This window comes from Callorhinus ursinus, unplaced genomic scaffold (assembly GCF_003265705.2).
Source record: "Callorhinus ursinus isolate GAN/ISIS: 27379988/994484 unplaced genomic scaffold, GSC_fseal_2.0 scaffold52, whole genome shotgun sequence".
Lineage (NCBI taxonomy): Eukaryota > Metazoa > Chordata > Mammalia > Carnivora > Otariidae > Callorhinus > Callorhinus ursinus.
Genome location: NW_027397114.1, coordinates 6,244,859 through 6,271,992, shown reverse-complemented (window position 1 = coordinate 6,271,992; position 27,134 = coordinate 6,244,859). Strand labels below are relative to the sequence as shown.

Sequence of the window (27,134 nt, the reverse complement as noted above, 5' to 3'; positions counted from 1 at the left end):
GTTGAGATTACCTAGAAGGTTCGGTTCACCCTCCACCCTACATTTCTAGGTGGAGTAACTATTAATCACTCTTTCCTGGTGTCAACTCTACCTGAAGACTCTCTTGGCTGCCACGCAAGTACAACAGTTCCAGGTATAAATCCAGGCAACAACATCCAGAGTAAGAAAAGGAATCATTTATCCATTTTGTATCTCTTTCTCAGAAACCCCCTGGCAGACATCCCCTACAGATCATTGGCCAAACTTGGGTTCCACGTAGAGGGACCAACCATCCTGGTTTGCCTGGGACTGAGAGATTGTCTGAGATGTGGGACTTTCAGGCTAAAACAAAGACAGTCTCAGGAATACTGAGATGGTGGGTCACCCTAGTCCCCATCCTGTAGCAGATCCCATTGGTGTCTCACTCAAATCCCTTTTGCTGGGCTGGGGATTTTGCTGAGGGTTGACCACTAATGACTCACAGCTGTCTGCAACTCCAAAGTCTTGCAGCTGTGACCAAAGCCACCTTGCTATGGAGCTTCGACCACCACCACCACTGCCCCTCCTCAGGGGAGCCTGTAGCCAAGAGAGGAAGGAGATACAAAAGATTGGCCCCTGGTTCCCAGATGGGAGCAACTATGTGGTGCATTTCACACTCTGAAGCCCCCCATGTACTCAGATTGAAGCTAATCTCCAAATGAGACCACATCCTCGCTTCCCTTTTTCCTGCTTCCCTCATTTCCTGAGGGCAATCTGTCCATCAGTCACTTGTGCAAGCATCCCTGCCTCAGGCTCTGCTCTAATAACCCAATACTTGCCCGTTACTAAACCAGTCAACAACCAGGGTAGTGGAGCTGCCCCGATGCACTTCAAGTTCTGCCCCCAGGCTTGGGATGGAGTCTGACACACATAACACCATGGAGAAGGAACACCTGGCCCAAACGGGTGGACGATTAAGAAGGAAGAGGAAGGCATGATAATTGGTAAGGCCATCAAACCAAAAAAGGTGCTCTAAAAAGTAACACTCTTGAGGGAAGAAAAGAAGTAATTCCGTCACATCTGGGCTCCCATTGTATAAGGAGAAAAGTTTGGGGTTTTATGAAAGGTAAGACCTCACTTTTGCTCCCTGTAAAACACCCCTGTATCTTTATAATAAATCCTTCCAATGTTTTAATAAATTGCGTTGGAGTCTGTTACTTGTGACCAAGGAGTCCTAAATGATTCAGACATAAGCATCCAGAGGAGGGTTCACATAATAACGCCTGGAAGAAACTGAGGACTCGGCTGAGTGGGGGGATGGGTGCAAGGAGACACATGACCACAGAAAGGGAGGTGGCAGTCCTTGACATGGGGTAGTGAAGTGGGTGGTTAAGTGCTTCCCTGATGTCTTATGTGCTCAGTTCAAGCCTCTGAGACTGAGGCTTCAGGTGACTTCACAGCAAACAGGGTGGGTGGGTCATTGCAATGGGCTTCTGTAGGGTGCAGCCAAAGACAATCTGTTACCCAGCAATGACCGCATTGACAGAAGATGGTAAAACCCAGGGTAGCCTAACTGTGATTGTTGCGATCCCGATCAAGAATTAGCCTTGAGGAGCATCTGCAACTCTTGAGCTTTGGGTCATGAGTTCAAGCCCCATGTTGGGTGTAGAGATTACTAAAAACAAATAAATAAACTTAAAAAAAAAAATGAACCTTGAATTGCAGATTCTCTATGCCGCCTCCACACCCAAGATGAAGTTAGAGCATTGATTAGAAAACTGTAAGATCTTAGCTGTGGGAATGAGGGTATTGATGGATCCACTCCACACATATTCATTGAGCACCTAGTCTGAGCCAAGTACTATTCTAAGCACTTAAAAAAACAAAATCAGGGACGCCTGGGTGGCTCAGTCGATTAAGCGGCTGCCTTCGGCCCGGGTCATGATCCCAGGGTCCTGGGTTCGAGTCCCACATCGGGCTCCTTGCTCAGCAGGGAGTCTGCTTCTCCCTCTGTTTGTGCTCTGTCAAATAAATAAAATCTTTAAAAAAAAATCAGCCAAGTAAATTGGAAGATCTAATTGGCTTACTTAATGATTCATAATTGTGGCAGCATCCCATCTAGCCAGGAAAAGCCACTTCAAGGGGTTGTACAAAACGGAAGGTTTTTATAGGAAGGAGGGTTGGGGGAGAAAGGTATAAGCAAAAGAAAAGAAAAGATGGTCCCAGGCAAGGTACTTTCCCTTAGTGGGAAGGGCAGAGGGTCTTATGCAGATTGCCTCATCTTCCTTTGGGAGATGGAGAAGACCTATGCACACATGACCTCATTGGTGCTTACCCGAAAATTCCTGACTGACCTTTCTGGGGGAGGTTGAAGCTGCAATTAGATTGTTTGGTGACTTGCCTGGCCCAAGTAATGCCATTCTGGGCCTATTGGTTTTCCTTTGAACAGCACAGTGAACAAAACAGGCAAAGATCCCTGTCCTTGAGGAGCTCAAACTGTAGGAGGGCAAAAGATGATAAACAGTAAACATAACAAACAATTACATTTGTTATGGTCAGAATACAGCAGTATGTTAGAAGGTGCTAAGGGGTGCCTGGGCGGCTCAGACTCCGGATTTTGGCTCAGGTCATGATCTCAGGGTCCTGGGCTTAGGCTCTGCATTCAGTGGGGAGTCGGCTTGGAATTCTTTCTCCCTCTGCCCCTCCCCCCACCTCTCCCTCAAATAAATAAATAAATAAATAATTTTTTTTAAGGTGCTAAGTACTATAAAGGAAATAATAGAGCTAGAGAAGGAGTTTGGGGAGAGTGGGAGGTGGTGGTTGCAATTTTAAATAGGGAGGTCAGGGCAGATTCATGGAAAAGGCAAGCTTTGAGCAAAGACATAAAAAAACAAAAACGAAAAACAAGGCGTGAGCTCCATGGACATAAAGGGGAAGAGCAGGAACATGGCTGGGTGTTCAAGCAACAAGAGGGGAGCATTGGGGGTGAGGTGTAGAAGCTGTCAGGCAGGCATTGGGGGACCAAGTGGGATGGGCTTTAGGACTTTAGCTTTCATTCTTAAAGAAATGGGAAGCCATTGCAGGGTTTTGATCAGAGGAGTTGACATAATGTATGTATATCTTAAAAGGATCTGGCTGCTGGGTGGGTGGAGGAGAGATGATAAGGATGCAAGGAAAAGCAGAACAAGTGTTAGGCATTCTCTGTAGTGATCCAGATGAGAAACTGGAAAGGGCTGGGGCCAGAGCAGTAGCCCTGGAGGTGTGGAGAAGTGGCCAGAACCTGGATATAGTCTGGAGGCAGAACCAGCATGGTTTCCTGGGATGGAATGTCGGGTGTCAGAGAAACCAGCTTTGTTTAAAAAACAGAAACAAAACCCCCAAAACCAAACTTCAGAGTCTCTCCCAAGTATCTTCCCTTGAGCCCCCTCTGCTGGACAAATGTGAAATTGCCTCCCTTTTAAAAGACCTAGGACAGCTGTGGAATGCAAAAGTGCAGGTTAATTAACCTTCCAGGCTGATTAACAGAGAAATGCTCCCTTTAGACACTTCCACCCGTCATTAGGCACCATTCGTACCCTGGGGCTAAGACCCTTAACTGAAGAGGAATTGGCAATAGATGAGCAGAGTACCCTAGCCAAGCCAGGTTCTGACCCTACCTGGCCTGGGGATTATCAAAGAAAGATAAGATTTCTGGTTTGGGCTTTATAGTAGAGAACCCCCCACCGCCGCCCCAAATAAAATGCTCAGGCAAGCAAGGTTTTATGGGAATTGTAGCACCAGAAAAATATATATACAATGCTGGCAAGCAGAGGCCTGAGATTTTCTTTAACTGATGTTGCTGGAAGACTCTGTCCCAAAGCACATAAAAAGGGCACCAGCCCAGCAATAGTAGGAAATGAATGGCACAATCCTCACAACTCCCTGTAGCAGACCCTACCCACTGGTCTTCTTTGGGACAGCCTCGAAGGATGCCAGTTATACAAGAGCAGTCCTCCAAGCAGGTAGATCATAGGCACCGAGGAATTCACTCCACTGCCCAGAGAGTTAGTTACACGAACGGCACCCGTGAGATTTGCTGGTTCTGTCATTTACCTGTACGGACTTGTTCAGCAAGATACAGCACAGCTTCTAAACCGATGGCCAAGTACCATGCTTTCATAGAGCCTTCCCACTAGACCCTTTGCTTAAGGGTAGGTATTATGATTGTCCTTTTCTTTTCTTTTTTTCTTTCCCACTCCTGTACAGGAGTAATGATTAATGGTAGGTGCTTCTAATCAGAACTAAAATTGGAATTTTGTTATGGTTGGTAATACAGAGGGAAATGTACCTTATAACTGACATTCATGTGAGCGTGGATGTTGAGGAATATTTTGTTGTCAGGAAAAATTCAAGAAAATTAGATGAACACCAGTGATGGTCACACAACAATGTGAATGTATTTAATACCCTTGAACTGTACACTTAAAAATGGTTAAGATGGAGGTGCACCTGGGTGGCTCAGTTGGTTAAGCATCTAGCTCTTTGTATTGGCTCAGGTCCTGATCTCAGCATTGTGGGATTAAGCCCTGCATCAGTCTCCTCGATCAGTGCGGAGAGTGCTTAAAATTTCCTCTCCCTCTGCCCCTCCCCCCGCTCACATGTGCTCTCTCTCTCTCTCTCTCTCTTTCTTTCTCTAAAATAAATAAATCTTTTTAAAAAATGGTTAAGATGAAGAGACTGGATTAAAAATGGCTAAGATGGTAAATTTTACGTTATGTGTATTTTTTTAAGATTTTTATTTCTTCATTGAGACAGACAGATACAGAGAGAGAGAACATGAGCAAGAGGAGAGGCAGAGGGAGAGGGAGAAGCGGACTCTCCGCTGAGCCCAACGTGGGGCTTGATCCCAGGACCTGGATATCATGACCTGAGCCAAAGGCAGATGCTTAACCACCTGAACCACCCAGGCGCCCCTGTTATGTGTATTTTAACACAATAAAAATTTTTCAAAAAAATAGATGAATGGATCTTGATCAGCAACATGCTGGAGTTGCAAAACTCCATAGATTGTACCATCTGACATTTTTTATTATTTTACTTTATTTTATTTATTTATTTGACACAGAAAGAGAGCACAAGCAGGGGAGCAGGAGGCAGAGGGAGAGGGAGAAACAGGCTCCCCGCTGAGCAAGGAGCCCGATGTGGGGCTCAATCCCAGGACCCTGAGATCATGACCCGAGCCAAAGGCAGACGCTTAACCGACTGAGCCACCCAGGCGCCCCTCATCTGACATTTGAAATCATGAGAGAGGGAGGAACTGGGCTGGAACTTGGAAGAAGTTCGTGCAAAGATAACGACTGATGAAGGTGTAAGTTGTGGATAAAATGAAATACAATAAACCCAGGTGCTCCAAAAGGACTTGGCCCTACACCTGCACAAAGGAACAAGTGTCCATGAGTCTGTCCTGACACTTTGCACCAGCAGAGAGCTTTGCTGCATGGCAGGAAGCCCACGTGAGCATCAGGGAGCAAGAACTCCTGTCCCCTGCAAGGGTCCCTCTAGCTGGGCTAACAATCAAATTGACCTGAGACAGATTAACAGGAGAAAATCAAATTTAATAGTGTATGGTGTGGGGAATCCACACAGACCTGGAACTTCCAAAGACAGTTAGGCAAAATGAGGTCTACATGTCATTCTAAACTAAGGAGAAGGGATAGGGGTCTGGGACTTCAGAGGGAAGGAATGCAATTCACAGGAGGGCGGAAAAGGGTCAATGTTTGGTGAACAAATGTGTGCCCTGCCGTAGATGGGTTACACGGATAATATTCATTTCTGCAAATAACCCTTATTCTGGAAAGACCCTCCAGTTTAGATTCTTCTATGCAGTTAAGGGAGGGGCAAAAGTTTCTATTGAGCTCATAGGGTCTCCATTGCCTTCAGAATAATCTTCATGCCAAAGTGGCCATCTTGGGGTGGCCTGCCCTTGGCCCCTACATGAGCATAGGGTGGGGCAAGTGGATGTTATACTTATTGCTTAGTCTGTAGATGACAAGGTGATGTGGAGTCATACTGAGGTGAGATTGAGCCTGAACTACAAGACATTCGTAGGTTATGTACTTGGGGAATAGCCACCTCATCATGGTGCCTCTGGAAATTAGCGGGATGTGGATGATTTTAACTTTGGGAAGATGAGTTGTAGTTGTCCTTGAGGTGATTACGTCATGCTTAGTGGGCTCATCTTGGGCTGTATTGGAAGAAAGGTGTGTGTGTGTGTATGTGTGTGTGTTTGCACACATGTGCACACATGAACTAGACAACATGGCCTGGAAAATAGTGAAGACCTTTTGGGGTGTCTTCTTCATTAGGCCTCTTCACTTACCCTTTTCCAGATACAGCCCCTCGATACTTGGTATGACTCCAAATCATATTTGAAAGGGTTTTTTTTAATGTCTAAATGCATAGATTTTAATGTCTTGACTTCTTATTTAATTGCATTGTGGTCTGAGAATGTGGTTTGTGTGACATTGATTCTTTGGTATTTATTGAAGCTTATTTTGTGGCTTAGTAAGTGGTCAATTTTTATAAGTGTTCCATGTGTGCTTGAAAAGAATGCATACTCTCTAATGACTGAATGCAGAGTTCTATGTAAATTCAATAAATGAAGGTAGCTCATTATGCCATTCAAATCTTCTATACCCTAGTTAATTACTGGTCTGCTAGATCTGTCTATTACAGAGATGTGTTAAATCTCCCACCCTGCTGATGAATTTCTGAATTTCTCCTTATAATTCTGTCAGCATTCACATTACATGCGTATTTTTAGATGTGTACAGTTTAGAACTATTATAGTCTCTTTATGAATTGAACCCTTTATTAATATGTATATGATCCTCTGGTCTATAGTAGTGTTTTTTGCTTTACAGGATACTGTGCCTGATGTTAATATAGTCATCTAAGGCCAGCTCCTCGATCCCAGGACCCTGAGATCATGACCTGAGCTGAAAGCAGATGCTTAACTGACTGAGCCATCCAGGTGCCCCCAAATAACTATGTTCTTAAACTCACTCCAGTCACTTTTCACACCCGGGGATCCACAAAATTTCTCTTATGAAGTTCGCCAATGACCTCTAGGCTTCTACATTCAGAGGTCAAGTCTAGACCTCATCTAGTTAATCACTCCCTCCTTTCTTTTCTTTTTATTTTTTAAGATTTTATCTATTTATTTGAGAGAGAGAAAGAGCGAGCGAGAGAGAGCACAAGCAGGGGGAGCGGCAGAGGGTGAGAGAGAAGCAGACTCCCTGATGAGCAGGGAGCCCAGTATGAGACTTGATCCCAGGACTTCCGGATCATGACCAGAGCCAGAGGCAGACGCTTAACCAACTGAGCCACCCAGGTGCCCTGATCACTCCCTCCTTAAAACACTCTCTCATTTGACTTTCAAGACATCACTCTGCCTCAATTATCCTCCTAATTCACTAACCGTTCCTTCTCAGCCTCCTTTGCTAGTTCTCTTTTCCCTGACCTCTCAATATTGGGGTGCCCAAAGCTCCCTCCTTGAACTTCTCTATCTACACTCATTCTTTTTTTTAACCTTGAAGCAAAAAGTATGTTTTTTTCTGAATCTGTATGCCATTTATTTATTTATTTATTTATTTATTTATTTATTTTTCTTAAAGATTTTATTTACTTATTTGACACAGAGAGAGTGTGAGCACAAGCAGGGGGAGTGGGAGAGGGAAAAGCAGGCTCCACACTGAGCAGGGAGCCCTACACGGGGTCCTCAACCCTAGGACCCTGGGATCATGACCTGAGCCAAAGGCAGCCACTTAACCAACTGAGCCGCCCAGGCGCCCCTATAAATTTAATTTTTGTTATTTGAGTATAATTGACACACAATGTTACACTAATTTCAGGTGTACAACATAGTGATTCAACATCTCTATACATTATGCTATGTTCACCCAAAAGTTACGTTTCTATCACTAACTTATATATTTGATTTTTCAAAGTAAATGTGTAATATATATTATTCTGTACAACTTAGAAATGCAAAAAAGTAAAAAATAGATTAATTAAAGCATCTGTTACTTTATAACCTAAAAACCCACAGGAAATCATTGTTTTTTTAAAAAGATTTTTATCTATTTATTTATTTATTTGAGAGAGAGAAAGAACATGAGGAGGGGGTGGGCAGAGGGAGAGGGAGAAGCAGACTCCCCACTGAGAAGGGAGTCTGATGTGGGACTCGATCCCAGGACCCTGAGACCACGACCTGAGCCAAAGGCAGATGCTTAATCGACTGAGACACCCAAGCGCCCCAGGAAACCATTGTTAATAGATGTATCTTTCAGATTTTTGTTTCTCTCTCTCTCTGTCTAGGAGTTGTGACATGCCATTAAAAAGTATTTACATATCACTTGGATATATTTTCCTCCATATTGTAGTGTGTGTGTGTTTGTATGTATGTTGGATATACATGTATATATTTTTAATTGTAGTAAAATATACATAACAAATTTACCATTTTAACCATTTTTAAGTGTACAAATTAGTGGAATTAAGTACATTTACATGGTTGTGCGACTTAAAAATATATTTTTAAATCTCTAAAAGTTTTCATAATTCACATAACATATAATTCACCCATTTGAAATTTACAGTTCAAGGGTTTTTAGTATATTCACGGAGTTGTGAAATCAGCACCACAGTCAAGTTTAGAACATTTCATCACTTTAAACAGAAACCCCAGGGATGCCTGGGTGGCTCAGTCAGTTAAGTGTCTCCCTTCGGCTCTGGTCTTGATCCCGGGGTCCTGGGATCAAGCCCCGCATCGGGCTCCCTGCTCGGCAGGAAGCCTGCTTCTCCCTTTCCCACTCCCCCTGCTTGTGTTCCCTCTCTCACTGTCTCTCTCTCTGTCAAATAAATAAATAAAATCTTAAAAAAAAAAAAAACAGAAACACCAAACCCCTTAGCAGTCACTCCCCCTTCCCCCTCAGCCCCTGGTAACTGCTAATCTCTTTCTGTTTCTATAGATTTGCCTATTCTGGACAAATTCCATGTAAATGGAATCACACAATATGCGACTTTGTATCAGGCTCCTCTCACTAAGCATAATGTTTTCAAGATTCCTCTGGGTTGTAAAGTTTATTAGTACTTCATTCTTTTTTATGACCAAACACTATTCCATGGTTTGGATATGCCACATTTTGTTTATTCATTTATCGGTTGATGGAAATTTGTGTTATTTCCATTTTATGGCTATTATAAATACAGCTGTTATGAACATTTGTGTATAAATTTTTCCATAGACAAACACTTTCATTTCTGGGTATATACCTAAAATGGAATTGCTAAGTTATATAGTGATTCTATGTTTAACATTTGCAGATACTGCCAAACTATTTTCCAAAGTGGCTGCACTCTTTTATATTCCTACCAGCAGTGCATGAGTGTTCTGATTTCTCCATGTTTTCACCAACACTGGTTATTATTTGTCCTTTTTTTTTTTTAAGATTTTATTGATTTGACAGGGAGAGAGAACGCAAGACAGGGAACACAAGCAGGGGGAGTGGGAGAGGGAGAAGCAGGCTTCCCGCAGAGCAGGGAGCCCAATGTGGGGCTCGATCCCAGGACCCTGGGATCATGACCCGAGCCGAAGGCAGATGCCCAATGACTGAGCTACCCGGGTGCCCCATTATTTGTCTTTTTTGAGTATAGCCATCCTAGTGGGTGTGAAGTGGTATCTCATTGCAGGTTTTCTTATTCATTGCAGTTTTTATTTGAATTTCCCCAATTGCTAATAACTGATCATCTTTTCATGTGCTTATTGACCACTTGTATATCTACATTTTTAAAGATTTTTTTTAAAGATTTTATTTATTTATTTGAGAGAGAGAATGAGATAGAAAGAGAGAGTATGGGGGGGGGGAGAGTCAGAGGGAGAAGCAGACTCCCAGCTGAGCAGGGAGCCCGATGCGGGACTCGATCCGGGGACTCCAGGATCATGACCTGAGCTGAAGGCAGTCGCTTAACCAACTGAGCCACCCAGGCGCCCCTGTTTTTAAAGATTTTATTTATTTATTTACTTGAGAGAGAGTGAGAGAGCACAAGTGGAGGGAGGGGCAGAGGCAAAGGGAGAGGGAGAAGCAGACTCCCCGATGAGCAGGGAGCCTGATGTGGGGCTTGATCCCAAGACCCTGAGATCATGACCTGAGCTGAAGGCAGACGCTTAACTGACTGAGCCACCAGGCGCCCCTGGCCATTTGTATGTTTTTGAAAGGGAAATGTCTCTTCAGACGTTTTGCCTATTTTTAAATTGGGTTTGTTTTTGTTTTGTTTTGTTTTGTTTTGTTTTTTTACTGAGTTATAAGAGTTCTTCATATATTTTAGACTTAAGTCCCTTACTATATATATGATTTACAATTCTCTTGTGGGTTGTCTTCTCACTATCTTGATGGGATCCTTTGAAACACAAAAGGGTTTAATTAGGTCCAATTTATCTATTTTTTTCTTTTGTCACCTGTGCTTTTGGTGTCATACCTAAGGAAATATAGCCTAATCCAAGGTCAGGAGGATTTATACCTGTTTTTCTTCTAAGAGTATTATAGTTTTAGCTCTTACGTTTAGGTCTGTCATGCATCTTAAAGTAGTTTTTGTACCTGATGTGAGGTAGGGATCCAGCTTTATCCTTCTGCGTGTGGATATCCAGTTTCCCCAGCACCATTTGTTGACATTAGTATTCTTTCTTCCATTGAGCTGTCTTAGGACCCCTGTTGCAAATGAGTTGACTATAAACGTAAGGATTCATTTCTGGACTCTTCCTTCTTTTACATTGATCTGTCATCTCTCCTTATGTTAGTACCACACTGTCCCGAGTACTATAGTTTGCAGTAAGTTTTGAAATTGGAAGGTATGAGTTCTCCAACTTTGTCTTTCTTTTTCAAGATGGTTTTTGCTGTTATGGGTGCCTTGAATTTTCATTTGAATTTTAGCATCAGCTCTTCAATTTCTTTTCTTTTTTTAAGATTTTTATTTGAGAGAGAGTGCAGAGCGAGAATGAGAGAGAGAGAGCATGAGCAGGGGGGAGGAGCAGAGGGAGAGGGAGAAGCAGACTCCCCACTGAGCAGGGAGCCCAACACAGGGCTTGATCCCAGGACCCCGGGATCACCACCTGAGCCAAAGGCAGCTGCTTAACTGAATGAGCCACTCAGGTGCCCCATAGCTCTTCAATTTCTGCAAAGAAGCCAGCTGGGATTTTGATAGGGATTGTATTGAATCCTTACTGCAAAAATTCCCTTCTATTCCTGGTTTTTTGAGTGTTTTTATCATGAAAGTATGTGGCATTTTGTCAATGCTTTTTCTGTATTTATGGAGATGGTCGTGGGATTTTTGCTTTTTATTATATTAATATGCTATATTGTATTAATTGTTTTTGTATGTTAAACCAACCTTGCATTCCTGGGATAAATCCCATTCAGTAATGGCATATAATCCTTTTTATATGTTGCTGGATTTTGGTTTGCTTGTATTTTGCTTAGGGCCCTTGCATCCATATTCATAAAAGATATTTGGCCTGTGGTTTTCTTGTGATCTTATTATCTGGCTTTGGTAGCAGTGTACTACAGGTTGAATAGAATGAGTTGAGAAGTGCTGTCTCCTATGCTCTTCTATTTTTTTAAGAGTTTGTAAAGGACTGATGTTTAGTTCTTCATTAAGTGTTTGGTAGAATTCATGGGTGAAGCCATCTGGACCTGGGCTTTTCTTTTGGGGAGTTTTTTCTATTACTGATTCAGTCTCTTTAGTTTTTTATACATCTGTTGAGATTTTCTATTTCTTCTTTTTTAAAGTTTCTTTTTATTTATTTAAGTAATCTCTACATCCAGTGTGGGACTCGAACTCACAACCCCAAGATCATGAGTCCCATGCTCTTCCAACTGAGCCAGCCAGATGCCCCAAGATTTTCTATTTCTTCTTAAGTCAGTTTCAACAGTTTTTGTCTTTCTAGGAATTTGTCCATGTCATCTAAGTTATCTAATTTGTTGGAATGTAATTGTTCATAGTATTCCCTTATAATCCATTTTATTTCTATAAGGTCCGTTGTAATATTTCCTCTTTCACTCTTAATTTTAGTAATTTGAGTCTTCTGGTTTTCTTGGTTACTCTACCTAAAGGTTTGTCAATATAGTTAATCTTGGGGAGGCCTGGGTGGCTTGGTCGGTTAAGCATTTGCTTTTGGCTCAGGTCATGATCCCAGGGTCCTGGGATCGAGTCCCACTTTGGGCTCCTTGCTCAGCAGGGAGCCTGTTCCTCCCTCTGCCTGCTGCTCCCCCTGCTTGTGCCCCCCCAACAAATAAATAAAATCTTTAAAAAAAACAAAATAAATAAAAAACATAGTTAATCTTGTCAAAGAATCAACTTTTAGTTTTGTTGATTTTCTCTACCATCTATTTTCTATTTCATTTATTTTCATGTTATCTTTATTATTTCCTTCCTTCTGCTTGTTCTGGGTTTAGTTTTCTCCTCTTTTTTCTAGTATATTTTTTAAAGATTTTATTTATTTATTTGACACATAGAGACACAGCGAGAGAGGGGACACAAGCAGGGTGAGTGGGAGAGGGAGAAGCAGGCTCCCCACCGAGCAGGGAGCCCTATGTGAGGCTCAATCCCAGGACCCTGGGATCATGACCTGAGCCAAAGGCAGACGCTTAACGACTGAGCCACCCGGGCGCCCCTTTTTTTCTAGTTTCTTAAGGTAGAAGAGTGGGTTATTCATTTGAGATCATCCCTCTTTTTTAATATAGGTGTTAACAGCTATAAATTTACCCCTAAGCACAACTTTAGCTGCATCTTATAAAGCTTTGTACATATGTTTTCATTTTCATTTATCTTAAAATATTTTCTAATTTCCCTCATGATTCTCCTTTGACCCATTGGCTATCTAGGAGCATATCATTTAATTTCCACATACTTGTGAATTTTTTCTTTTGTGTCAAATAGATATTTCTAGTATGTCATTTTAATTCCCTTTTTTCTTTTTCTGTATTTTTTTGAGTTATTACTTAATGGCTGCGGTGGGGATTTCAATTAGCAGCTTAACTTAAAACACTCTACTTCAAATTAATGCTAACTTAATTTCTTTCTTTTTTTTAAGATTTTATTTATTCATTCGAGACACAGAGATACAGAGAGAGAGAGAGCATGAGCAGGGGGAGAGGCAGAGAGAGAAGCAGGCTCCCCACTGAGCCAAGAGCCAGATGTGGGGCTCGATCCCAGGACCCTGGGATCATGACCGGAGCTGAAGGCAGATGCTTAACCATCTGAGCCACCCAGGCACCCCTAACTTAATTTCAATAGTATACAAAAACTTTACTCCAATATAGCCTAATTCCCCCACTCTCCTTTGTACTATTATTGTCATACAAATTATGTCTTTAGATATTATAAACCCCATTAACACAGCTTTATAATTATCTCTTTATGTAATTGTCTTTTAAATCAGATAGAAGAAGGGGCACCTGGATGGCTTCTTCATGTGGATTTGTTACTGTCTAGTGTCCTGTCATTTCAGCCTGAAGGACTCCCTTTAATATTTCTTTTAGCTCAGTTCGGCTAGTGATTAATTTCTACTATAGTTTTTGAAGGATAGTTTTGCTAGACATAGATTTCTTGACTAACAGTCCTTTTCTTTCAGCACTTTGAATTTGTCATCCCACTGTTTTCTGGCCTCCATAGTTTCTGGTGAGAAATTCGCTATAAATCTTATTGAGGAGTGCTTGCCCATGATGAGTTGCTTTTCTCTTGCTGCTTTCAAGATTCTCTCTCTGTCTAGGTCTTTTCACAGTTTGGCTATGATGTGTCTATGTGTGATATACTCTTTCTTTGATGATCTCATCCAGTCTCAGAATGTTATATGCCAACTATTTACAGATGACTCCCAGATATATATTTCAAACCCAGACTTCTCCAGGACCCAGACTCATTTATTCAAAAGCCTACTTGTCATTCTCACTTGAATGTCTAACAGTTACCACAAAGTTAATATGGCAAATTGAAATCCTAATCCCACTTTCAAAAGACAAAAACAAAACAAAAAACAATCTGCTCTCATCACAGTTAAGACTCATCCCATTTTTTTTAAAGATTTTATCTATTTATTTGACAGAGAGAGACACAATGAGAGAGGGAACACAAACAGGGGGAGTGGGAGAGGGAGAAGCAAGCTTCCCGCCGAGCAGGGAGCCTGATGTGGGGCTCAATCCCAGGACCCTGGGATCATGACCTGAGCCAGAGGCAGAGGCTTAATGACTGAGCCCCTCAGGCGCCCTAAGACTCATCCCATTTGATGGCAAATCCATCATCCCAGCTATTCAGGTTAGAAGTCACAGAATCTTTAACTTCTCTCATTCTCTCATCCTCATCATCCATTAACAGTTACTACACATTGACTCTACCTTTATTTTTTTAAATATTTATTTATTTATTTATTTATTTATTTATTTATTTATTTATTTATATTTATTTATCAGAGGGAGAGAGAGCACAAGCAGGGGGAGCGGCAGGCAGAGGGAGAAGCAGGGTCCCCACTGAGCCAACAGAGCTACCAGAAACCCTGTAAACTTATTCAATTTCAAATAATAGCAAATGTGGGGTGCCTGGGTGGCTCAATCGATTAAGTGTCTGCCTTCAGCTCAGGTCATGATCCCAGGATCCTGGGATGGAGCCCCACATCAGGCTCTCTGCTCAGTGGGGAGCCTGCTTCTTCTTCTCCCTCTGCCACTCCACCTGCTTGTGTTCTCTCACTCTCACTGTCAAATAAATAAAATCTTTAAAAATAATACATAATAACAAATGCATCAGTGACACTACGTGCCAAGCACTGTTCTATATTAATTCATTTAATTTTCATAACAGCCCTGTAATAAGGAAATGGAGCACAGAGAAGCTAATCAACTTACCCAAGATCACCTGAATAGTAAGTAGAGCATTTGAACTGGAATCCAGGCAGTGTGACTTTAGAACTTATTTGAACCACTGTACCTTACTGCCTCTTTTATAGTTGAATTGTCATCTGAAAAATTGTGTTATCTGAAATCTTGCTGTTCTCTGTGTTTGCTCATCTTTGCTCATTGTGGATTATTTCTTTATGAAGATCACTTTTTCAGTTATTGTGGGAATCCTGAATGGGTCCAGAGGAGGAGTTTTACGCTGTTTCAGCTCAAGGGCATCCCTAATCCAGAACCACTTTTAGTGCCAATTCCTTATCTTGGACATTCCTGAACAACAGAGTATAGATTTTTTTTCTATAATGTGGTTTTATTTATTTATTTATTTATTTATTTATTTATTTATTTAAGTAATCCCTACACCCAATATGTGGCTTGAATTCTCCACCCTGAGGTTGAGTTGCATGCTCTACCAACTGAGCCAGCCAGGTGCCCAACAGGGTCTAGATTTGGATTCAGAATCAACATAAAATATTGTCCTGTAGTTACAAATTCTTAGGAAAGTTTTGTGTTTGTGATTTTTTTCACCCAGAGCCAGGAATAGGTAGATAAACTTCTTTGTTGCCTCCCTGTGGATGGATTTTTTTTTTTAAGTCCACCCTTCAAAGGGTGTAGCCTTTTGAGGATCTTAGCTTTATTTGGAAATTTCAATTCCAACTACCTTTCTCACACAGGCCCCAAACCCTTCTGTCCTCATGGAGGATTAAAACTCAAGCCACTTAATTCCTGCAACAGATACTTCTTTCTCTATCCCACCATATTCCCAGCCATGGCTGCTTCAGTTTAATATTACATGTTTACTGCTCTGGTTTTATGTTCTTTCTTTGTTTTGGGTCCCTAAGGACTTTCCTTACTTTCTTGTGAGCCCAGCTATGCATTTAAAAGCTAGCATTTATCACCATGAGTCATCTCTCCCCTTCTCCCCCCACCAAAAAAAAAAAAAATCCCTCCTTTTATATTTGTTACTATTGTTGTCCCAGAATATATCATCACCAGCTGGGTCATTTAGTAGAGGAGGTGTTTTTTCGGACTGTGCAAAATTGGTAATTTAATATAATAGAGAACACATTTTATTTTAGTTGTCAAAAACAAGGCCATGCATTTAAAAATATATTTGTTATATTTTATCTTTAGGTAGCATCTTTAGGTGTTGTGGCAGGAGGACTTTCAGAATATTTAATTTAGCCATATTGCCAGAAATGGAAGTCAACAGTCACATTTGTGCTGTGTCCTGGCCATGGCTGACTGGTCTAAGATTGGATATACCACCTCTCCTGTGTTTTTATACATGTTGTTCACTCCGCCTGGAATAGCCTCATCCATTCTCACCCTCTCCCCTGACATATCTAGCTAACTTATATTTATCCTCAAAACTCAGCCCAGAATTTTTTTTTTCAAAAAGAACTTCCTTGGTTCTCTCCAAATGAAGTTAGTCTCTCCCTTCTTTGTATTTTGTAGGCAGTTTTCTTGTGGTGCCCATTAAGATTATTAGTTTTAATGGTTCGTTTGCATAATTATTTTTCTGCCAGTTTTGAGTTTGTCTGGGGTGGAAACTGGTATTATTCATCTATGCTCAAAAATATTTGTTGAGTTGAATTTCTAGTGAGGAACTGGGCTTAAAGGAAGAAAGAGAAGACCTTGCGATAAGACTCTAGATGGGAAAGGAGGATTTTGAAGATTCAGAAGAAATGCCTTTGGAAAGAGGGCCCTCCTGGCTTATTATCCACAAGTTTCCTCTTTGCCACCTTCGTCAATAGCATTTCTGCCTACACAGCAATTATCTGAGTTCCCACAGTTTTTTGGCCTCCTCCAAGATAGTTTAGTCTAACCCAAGATGCCAGGTCCAGATTTGAGGTTTCCCAACTACCTTTGACTTCACACCCACTCCTGGTTTACTAGTACTTTTTATTTCAATAATTAAAGACCACCTCCACATACACTATCTCATTTATTCCTTATAACAATCCTGTTGTAAAAGGAATATCTCCCTTTTATAGATGAAGACTGAGTCTTGAAGAGATTAAGAACCTTGCCCAAATCACATACTAGTAAGTGGTAGTGCCAGGATTTGAAACCTGCTAGTTTGACTCCAAAATTCACATTGAACAGCCTGAATTCCAGTAGGTCACAGGATAAACTTGACAACTTCGAGTGTATGCTAGGAGGAGAGCCATATGACAAATCTGTATGTGAAAAAAATTAATACATGTAGACAAAGAGATAATCCACATGAAAATATAACTTTTCTTTTTTTTTAAGATTTTATTTATTTATTTGACAGAGAGATAGAGAGAGCACAAGCAGGGGCAGAAGCAGGCAAATGAAGAAGCAGACTTCCCGCTAAGCTGGGAGTCGGTTGTGGGGCTCGATCCCAGGACCCTGGGATCATAACCTGAGCCCAGGGCAGACACTTAACCGACTGAGCCACCCAGGCGTCCCGAAAATATAACTTTTCTTAGAGTAGGAACAGAAAGAGAACATTCACCAACCACCGACCTATGCCTCACATTTATTTTATTTCATATTTTTATAAGGCAAGTAGTATTAACCCTGTTTTACATGTTCCTCAGTTTTAGGAGGCCCAAGAACCTCCATAGCCTTTAGGTTAAGAGCTTCTGCTTTGGACCCACACACACTTGGGTTCAAATACTGACTTTACCTCTTAACCAAATGTCAAACTGGAGAAAGACGTTCTGTGAAATGAGGTAATCTGTAAAATGGGGATAATAATAACTACTTAAAGGGTTGTTCTAAGATTAAATCATCTAAGAGTTGAATGAACTTAATACAGTGCTTGCCATATGATGAGGCCTCAACCAATGGTAGCTTATAACACTAAATCCAAGAGAGATTTGGTAATCTCAGAGATATGCATATCCAGTTACATGGCAGAGCCAAGATAGGAACTCAAGTCTGTGTTATCTCAAAACTCCACACTCCTTCCATTATACCAGGCTGGCAAGCTATCTTACATCTCCATCTTAAAATATTTTTTCTAAGAGTCCAGAGGTCTAACCTTCCAGATTAGTATAATTTTTAATCTTTTCTATTTTAGACTCATAAAAATATAAATCAACCTTACTACACTACCCAGAATTAACTATTAATATTCTATTTTCTTCCAATCCACATTGCTTTCTGGAAAGGTTTCCTAACGCATACTTTCACCAGCAATAGTATAGGATAGTGTCTGGCTAATACTAATAAAAAATATTCTGATCACTTTTAGGCCTTTTAGCTAAGATCAAGTGTAGTATCTGTTTAGTTTAACATTTGATATGTCCTCTATCCGAGGACAATATATTAAATGGATTTTTGGAACTAGGAGATAGAATAGGACCTTGCTCCATCCACTTCACGCATAGACCTGGTATTGCAATACTTCCAGGAACAGTGCACCCCCTCAGTGGAACAGAGGTTGCCCAAAAGGGGGGGGAAATGGAAAGGAAAAAAAAAAAAGAACTCTGCTCTTTTGATAAATGCCAAATGATACAATTAAATTTCTATTCTTTGATCAGCGAAGTTAAATATTATTTCCTTTAATTTCTATTTCTTCTTTAGCGGACTGCCTGTTCCTATTCCTTTGCTCGTTATTCTACAGGAGTATTAAGTGTTTTATCCTTAGAATTTGTTTTCTACAATACAAAAAAAACAGAAATCTGGCTGGTAGTCCAGGGCTGCTGAACTCCGGTTAAGGCCCACAAAGCCGCGCTCGCCCACTGCTTAACTTTTAAGGCTAGCGAGCGGCCTTTATTCGCCAAGGCGGAAGGAAGGCTTTCACGAATCACGAGGGCGCGAATTGCTGCAAAGGCGTTGGCTCTCCCGGCCTCGGGTGGAACGTCTCGCGGGATCTCAGCCGTCCTTGGGGGGGGGGGGCCTTCGACCCGACTACAAATCCCGACATACAACGCGCCTGAAGGCCCAAGCGCCCGAATGAAGGCGCAGGTCCAGGGTCATGTGTCTGTCTGCGTAAGGCGTACGGTCGTCTCTCCTACGCCTTTTTCTGCGGCTTCCACCTTGGCCGCCATTTTGTGCGGGAGGTTCTGGAACCTCTGAGCCCCGCCGACTCTATGGTTGAGCATTTCAGGGATCGACCAATCGGAAGCCAGATCTCGGAGGAAAACCCCGCCTTCACCCTCATGGAGGCGGGAACTGCCACGAAGCTCCTGTGGAGAGAGAGGAAGAAGCTGCGGAAAGCCAATAAGAAAGGAGGACTTGAGGACGTTAGCCAATGAGGGTGCGAGGGGATTGCGGCCAATGAGAGTGAGGTGATCCCGGGACACGTGGGTGGGGGAGCGGAGCGCTGAGACCTAGAGCTAAAGCCGGGAGGTGAGTCAGTCACCTTGAGCGGGGCAAGCGCTGTGGTCCGAGTAGGGGCAGCGGGGCAGTGGGAGTGCAGGTGACTCGGGGCCGGAAGCCAGCAATGGGCAGGGGTGTAGGCTGGGCTGTGTGGAGGGGCATTTGTCCTCCGGGCCGGGAGAAGCGATGGGTGCCTATATCCTTAACAATTAATGTTAATTACCAACGGTAATGAACGATTAACTGTCCCCACGGAGGCGGGCCGGGGACAGCTGTGTAAAATGGTTAGGACTCTGGCCGGCACTGACCCAGTATCTACCTCCAAAAGTCTTCCCTGGAGACCATACTCTTCAGCAACATTTCCTTCCTGGGGTTTTGGCCTCCTTCCTCTACTGAAGATCTCCGTGACCTTCCTTTGCAGACCCTTTCGCGCTGTGCCTCTGACCTCTAATGCCCTCCTCAGCTGGGGCACGGTGCAAGGAAGAACGTGGTCCAGGGAGGGCGGGCGGGGTGAAGGGGACGACCGAAGGTCGCCACTATAAGCAAACGACTAGGCTGTGAGTGGATCTTTTTTTTCCTCTGCAGACTGAGAAAATGCAGACCACCGGGGCACTACTCATTTCTCCGGCTCTGGTAAGCTGCGGCTCCGGGGTGATCCGTAGTGCCAGATGTGGGAGCTGTCAGTGTTTAATGAATGAACTCAGAGGAGCTTGGCATCCAGATGCTGTTGGCTCTTTGGGGAGGCTGTAGTGATGCAGTTACCCCCTGTTTATTTAGACCTGTAAACCAAGCTTTCTTGGCTTTGGAATGTGGTCAGAGTCGGGATAGGATCTTGTTACACGAGTCTGGCTTGGCCGTAGCCAGACAGCCCACTGAAGTAGTCATTCTCAAGCTTGGCTGGAACTCTTCAGGTGATTCCAATGTTCAGCCATGTTTGAGAATCACTGCATTATGTTGACATGTTTCAAGAAAGCCAGGTTACAGGGGGCTCTGCTTAGATGGTTGTTCGAGGAGCCTCACCAGGCTTACTGGCCCAGTCCATTCGGGGCGTGTACCAGTGAGTACATGCTAACAAAAGATTTACCTCTTATTCTTTGGGTGATCTGGGTACAAACCCCTCCTGTACCCGGTTTGATGTTAGTGTGGGTTCTTCCATTCTGGGATACTGATAAGGGCTGTGCCCGTAGAAATGAACTTTGGTACGTGGGTTTAAATGGGAAAGTTGCCACTGCTAACTACGTCTGGGTCTTGGACGGCTGTCTCTTGTGCAGGCCTATCTGGTAGAAACAGGAATGCATTAATTGACCTTGAAACACATGGGCTTTTTTTGTTTATAATCTTGTCATTTTTGACAGAAGTTCAGCATCTAGGTTTTCCTGTCCCTTGCTTGATTTGGAGGAATGTATCTTTCTGATTTGACAGATTCGCTGTTGTACCAGGGATCTGATCAGGCCTGTGTCTGCCTCTCTCTTGAGTAGGCCAGAGATCCCAGCTAAACAGGTAAAGGAATGTGGGCCCTCCTGTACATTTCCCCAGGGACACCTGGCTGGCTCAGTCCGTAGAGCATGCAACTCTTGATCACGGAGTTGTAAGCTTGAGCCCCGCATCCGGTGTAGATTTATTACTTAAAAGTAAAAATCTTAAAAATTAATTAATTCATTTCCCCAGGGAGGGGTTCTTCAAATAGTGACCTGTAGGCCAGAGTGGGAGGACAGTTAGAGAACCTATTATGCTTTAATAGCTCTAAGTACCCCAAGGTGAACATTGTAGGTGAGAAGTTTGCAAAAGTGAGGTTTCCCTCACCCACAAAATTTCCCTGGCCCTGTCAGAAAATGGGCCCGAGGACTAATTCCCAGCCTTCTCTGCAATCTGAGCATTCTCTACCTGCCAGGCGATTTGCCAGGGGTTTGGGAGCCCAGGTGGGTTGGGTGAGGGGATGGGAGTCGGCCGCCTGTCCTTATGCCTCACTACCTCTCCTTCCCTACTTGCCTTTCCAGCCATCCTGCAGCAGCGCCCCGCTCCAGGTGGCCCGGCGGGAGTTCCAGACCAGTGTCGTCTCCCGGGACATTGACACAGCAGCCAAGTTTATTGGCGCTGGGGCTGCCACGGTTGGTGTGGCTGGTTCAGGGGCTGGCATTGGAACAGTGTTTGGCAGCTTGATCATTGGCTATGCCAGGTAAGTTTGGGGGTGGCCTAGAGTATCTCCTACCATAAATTCCACCCCATTTGGGAGAAGCCTCAGCAGGAGGTCCCACTAGCTTGGGGTTGATTTCATCGACCTCTTGATTTCTCCCGTGATCCCTGAATCATTATTTAAGTGTGTTTTCAACCTGGCTCACTTAAACTTAACCATGTTGGTACTCTGCTTACCTGTCGAAATCCCCAGGATATACGTAGGTTAGGCCCTCTCCCGGTTTCAGCACCCCCTCATACCCCCCACTGACAACCTACCTGTGTCCCCTCCACCACCCATTTCCTCACCCCTTCCTTTCCCCCGGCTGGCATCAATCTCTGTCCCTGGCAGGAACCCGTCTCTCAAGCAGCAGCTCTTCTCCTATGCCATTCTGGGCTTTGCCCTGTCTGAGGCCATGGGGCTCTTCTGTTTGATGGTCGCCTTCCTCATCCTCTTCGCCATGTGAGGTTCCATGAGGGTCACCTACCCGTCCCTGCTGCTTCGACTTCAGGCCATGCCTGGTGCTGGAGTGTGCTAAGCTTTACCATTAAACACAACGTTTCTCTAAACCCATATGCCTGTGCCTCTGTCCTTTGCCCCTGCGGAGGGCCTTGGTGGAAAGGTGGGACAAGGCAAGTGGGAATGGGTCAGCCATGGTTTGGAACTCCTCGGGGCTGGGAAGTAGCACTGAGAACATGGAGGGCTCCCTTTATTTCCCAGAGGGAGCATGGATTTGTCTAAGTAATGATAATTGGTGCTTTTTTCCCCTTCGAATTTAATATAATAATAATGTGCCCTTCTTAAGGGGCTCATATTTCAACAACCTTATGAACTAGGAATACAATGGTTTATACCCATTTTGCAAATGAGGAGACCAAGGCTTAGGGCAGCAAAATAACTTGCCCACCATCACAGAGCTGGGAAGTGGAAGAATTGGGGATTCCACCTCAGGCCAGCCTAACCCGTTAACTGCTGTGGTGGCCCCACAAATAGGGTGGCACAGGTAGGGAAACAGTCTCAGAGAAGTGATGTAGCCGGTTGGAAATGGAGGTGGGCTTCCCATCTGCCTGCATTTAGCCCCACTTGTAAGTTTCATTTTTATTCTTAGATGAAGGAATGAAAGACACTTTTTTAGAGTGTCTAAATGTTCCTGAATAAAGCAGATGAGGTACAGTTCCTGCTCTTGGAGAATTTACAATCTTAGCCTTGCTAGGGATAAAAAGAGTGAGTTTTTTTTGGTTGAACCAACTAGTGAGCTGCGTAGAGAGCCTTGCACAACATCTTCCTTGTGGTCTCGGTCTGTGCCCAGCAGGCTTCCCCAACTTGGCTATCGTGCGACTGGTAACCCAGAGAAGAGAGTGCTAGGCGGATACATCCACAGCCGCTGCTTCTCTAAGCCCTAGCACCAGTAAACCATGACAAAATGAACACAGAGGTGCTGGTTAACACGCTCTGTCTCAAATTGGATGGTTTCAAAAGGAGTAAAAGTGGGACCCATTTTGTGAAATCCTTATACCTTGTGAAACTAAGAATATTCCTATCCAGCTGAAGGGAAGCTAGCAAAGAGGGTTAAAACACCAAAAACTGTGAGTTAATAAGAATGGATTGAATTTACATGCAACGTAAGGGCAGTCTGCAAGTACTTAGGTGCTAAGAATCCTCCTAGTAGTCTTGGGGAAGGCAAAGAAATCTAGGATCCTGCCCTTAAGGAGTTTGGGGCATTAAGGGAGCGGAAACCTTGAACAGTGTCACAAATTGAATATGTGGGTACAAAAACTATGTGCTGTAGGTGAGGAGAAGCAAGTCAGTGTGGTAATAACCTCAGCTAACACTTGAGCACTTGTGGGTCAGACACAGTGCTAAGCATTTTCTGTGAATAGCTTCCAACATCCCTGTGAAGTAAGTCATTTTATAGTCAAGGAAAAAGAGACTCAGAGAGGTGAGGCAACCTATGAAGGTCACACAGCTGATGAGTAAAGCTGGAATTCAAACTCCAGAACCTGTGTTCTTATCACTGCTGACTCACGTAAGCTTCGCACAAGTTCACTGACATGCCCGATAGCACACAGCAGGCCAACAATTCCAGTCCCCAAGTCCATCTAACATTCATTCAACAATCATGGTCTTGTACCACAGGATTTTTCAACCTTGGCACATCTGGAGCTAGATAGTCCATTGTGGTGGGTTGTGCTGTGCATTGTATGGTGTTAGGCAGCATCCCTGGGCAGCATCTATACTAGATGCCGGTAGCCACCTCCCCACCCCCAAGTTGTGACAACCAATTTCCAAACACCAGATGTCTCCTGGCTGGGGGAAAAAAAAAATCACTTCCAGTTTAGAACTACTGGTCTACCATAATCTGCTGCTTGTCCTCTTTACCCTAAGTAATTCTCAAAGTTGTCCACAGTAAGGCAGTGGTAGAACCTGAAGCAGAGCCCAGGAATCTTAGGGCCAAAGAGAAAAGAATGGAACTTGGAACTGAGGTATCTCCAAGGGAGCAATGGATTAACAGTAAAGTTATGAAAACGGAATGTGGTACCCTTTGGGATGTCAGGCTGGCATCCTTGCTGGGTCACTCCCCTCTAATGGTAAATCAAGGAGCAGCCTCCAGGGAAGGTGATTCCCTTTATTTCCTGTGAAGCTCCAGGAGCCTAGTTTTTGCCAAGGGGCTGGGAAGAATTTCCCTTGATCACGAGCGCCAAACAGCCTTGGAATTGCTGGACTTAAAATCCAAATCAGCAAGGTTGGGAATGTGGTTGGGCCTAGGGAACCCTAGAGAGTCAGGGGAGAATGCTGCCCCACCCCCAACAGGGCTAGTTAGTCCATTACCATTGAGATTCTTTAGGGTCTACAGTAGAGGGTAGAACCATCTTGCTAGTGCAAAATACTTATGACTGGATACAGAGTGTATTATTCTTAGGCGAGGATCCATTGTTTTCATTATATTCTCAGAGGTAGTGACCAAAAAGAATTTAGTAACCCCTCCTTAGGAGTTCAGCATGGTAGCAAGGAGCACAGAGGGGAATGTAAACGCCATCCCTGCCACTTACTACCTGGGTAATTCTCTCCCCTGAGACTCGAGTTTCTCATCTCTAAAATGGGGATAAAAACAACTTAAGTGGTTGGGACAACAAAATGACATGATAGGTAAATATATGCAAATAATGATAATACATGCAGTATATGCACTGTGGTATTAATGAGATACAAGCAACGTTAGAATGTATTCAGAGAGATGTAATAACACGTATGTGACTAAAATTTTTAAGGGAGTACCTGGCTGGCTCAGTTGGAAGAGCGTGCAACTTGAATCTTGGGTTGTGAGTTTGAGCCCCACGTTGGGTGTGGAGATGAAAGAAATTCAATCTTTTTAAAAATTTTCTTTAATATAGCTATTATTACTTGCACTCAGAAGCCGCAAAACCCCAGTCCAAGTTCTGATTTTTCCTTTCAGTCCAGGAGTTATGACCTGGATGGGAACTCTTCATCTATCCCTGGCATTGAGCCCAGGACAAAAGGCTGGGCCTTGTAGGGGAAGGACTGCTCCTGAGGGACACAGAACTTTGGGGAAGGGGGAAAAAGATCTTCGTGATTTCTCATTTTAGAGAGAGTTGGGGCACAGCAGTGACCTGAACTCTAGGACACTTGCTGGCCTCTGTCCTTGGGGGAGGACACTTGCCTAGTTGCCGTGAGCAAGGTGCTACCAAACTTGGTTGCACTAAGAGATGGCTCAATGCAGGGCAGTCCAGTGCTGTGGAGGAGAGAGAGGCTTGGATCCAAATTCCTGTAGGAAGACTGCCTAGTTGTGTCATCCATCCCCAGAGGACATGGGAGAGGCTCCAGAAGGCACACTCTTGCTCTCTAGCCAAGCGGCCAGAAAAGCAGCCAGGTGTTGCCTTGAAAAAGTCAGTAAACACTGGACTAAGTAATGCCAGCTTATAACACTCCGCTGCTAGCCTCTCCTTGGCCCTTCCTCTTCCCGGCTTAGAGGCTTCCTGGAGCTCCCTTGGAAGGTGGTGAGCTGGTCCTTTCAGCAGCTGCCGTGCTCTACGGCCCTTCGGGCCTTGACTTGCAGATTCCTTGTGCAAGCCTGGCTCAGCCCTTTGGAAAGAAAAACAGGCATGTCTGAGGAGGAGGAGGAGCTGAAATTCTAGAGATCCATGGCCAGGGGAAGGACAACTGGCTACCACGTCCTCATTTCCGCTCTGTTCACCATGTCTGCGGCACTCACTGAATGTCAGTTCCTAGAGATACAAGATTGGTGCTCCAGGTTTTCTGCCCTAGAGTATATCGCACGTAGTAGCTAGACAGATGAGTAACCAAACCAGTAAAATAAAAAGTAGTATGTGCTACAATAAAGGTATGAATTATTCGAGGATGGAGTAAATTAAATGACTAATTAATAGTAATAATAAGAATACACCTGGAGGTGCTACGACTTGGCAGAGAAGGTAGTATTTCAGCCTGCCTTGAAGATGAGTAGGAATAATAAGAGTTAATAATTATTGAACATTTACTCTGACCAGGTATTGTACACATTCATTATCACATTCTCTCTCTTTTTAAAAAAGATTCATTTATTTAGATCTCTCTTTAGAGAGAGCACGTGAGTTGGGGGGAGGGGCAGAGGGAAAGGGAGGAAGAATGCCGAAGAAGACTTCCTGCTGAGTGTGGAGCCCAACGTGGGGCTCGATCCAGGACCCCAAGATCATGACCTGAGCCGAAATCAAGAGCTGGCCGCTTAACCGACAGCCACCCAGGCGCCCCACGTTAGCTCTTCTTTATAGCTACTTTTGTTTTACCAATATTACTGATGAGGAATAGAGGCTCAGAGTTCCGGTAACTAGGATTTCCCCTGGTAGAGTAGAGGGAAAGAGTATTCCAGGTAGAGAAAGAGCAAAGGCCTGGAGGAGAGACAGTACATGGGCAAGTGGGATGCCAATTATTTGGACAGTGCTTGCCACTCTACAAAGCACTTGTGGAATTGTCACACTTAATCCTCAGAAAAACCCTAAGAGGTAAGAATTAGCACCATTCTGTGGATGCAGAAATAGGCTCAAAGAGGCTATTTGTAGAGTGGTACAGATCAAAAGCTGGAAACTCTTCTGGATCCAAGGTAAGTGTTTTATGTCCACTGAAAACAATAGTCCAGTAGTAAGGGGAGGACCACACGGAGAATTCCTCTCCCCCATGGGCCATCTTTGGGCCTCTGCAGACTAGAGCCGTGGAGGAGCAATGGAACAGTGTTCTTTGTGTGAGGTTATCAGTGAATTGACTTTTGACCACCTTACTAAATAAATAATACCCAAACAAAATTCCAGAATCCTTTAAAAATGAATAAAACCTAGTCTGAATAGGCAATAGATGCACAGTACAATATTAAAAAGGTACACGTACATACACACCCTTTGGCCCACCTTGTCAGCGATCAAACCATCCAGAGGCAACCACTATTACCAGTTTTTTGTGTATCCTTTCATAGATATTCTGGTGTCCTTATTATAGAGTAGTAGAACGCTATACCAACAAAACATGAAATCTATATAAAACATTGTGTTGATTCATTTTACTTCATGTTAAGCACCTCAACTGTACCAGGCCCTCTGCTGGATTCACAGACAGTACATGCTCAAGAGCCCCAACAGTGTGTGTGTGTGTCTGTGTGTCTGTGTGTTGTGGGATAGGGGTTGGGAGCAACAGGTAACGAAGGACTACATGAAGTA

The 27,134-nt window shown here is 43.5% G+C and overlaps 1 protein-coding gene and 1 non-coding gene across 4 annotated transcripts; both read left to right on the top strand.

Annotated features, from left to right (window-relative positions):
• Positions 1 to 18,157: 18,157 nt before the first annotated feature.
• On the top strand, positions 18,158 to 18,343 carry LOC112814155 (U2 spliceosomal RNA). The gene has a single exon (XR_003205690.1). It is a non-coding gene; the product is annotated as a U2 spliceosomal RNA (small nuclear RNA).
• An 810-nt stretch (positions 18,344 to 19,153) lies between these two features.
• ATP5MC1 (ATP synthase membrane subunit c locus 1) lies at positions 19,154 to 21,980 on the top strand. Of its 3 annotated transcripts, none has more exons than XM_073883791.1 (5): positions 19,154 to 19,176; positions 19,824 to 19,871; positions 20,661 to 20,738; positions 21,236 to 21,414; positions 21,763 to 21,980. In XM_073883791.1, exons 1-5 carry the CDS (start codon positions 19,171 to 19,173, stop codon positions 21,875 to 21,877), a joined length of 426 nt encoding a protein of 141 aa, XP_073739892.1. In that variant the 5' UTR covers positions 19,154 to 19,170; the 3' UTR covers positions 21,878 to 21,980. The 3 variants fall into 3 exon arrangements, with proteins under 3 accessions (XP_073739892.1, XP_025715191.1, XP_025715192.1); XM_025859406.2 differs by having other exon boundaries at positions 19,164 to 19,268; XM_025859407.2 differs by lacking the exon at positions 19,154 to 19,176 and adding an exon at positions 19,239 to 19,338.
• Positions 21,981 to 27,134: the final 5,154 nt, after the last annotated feature.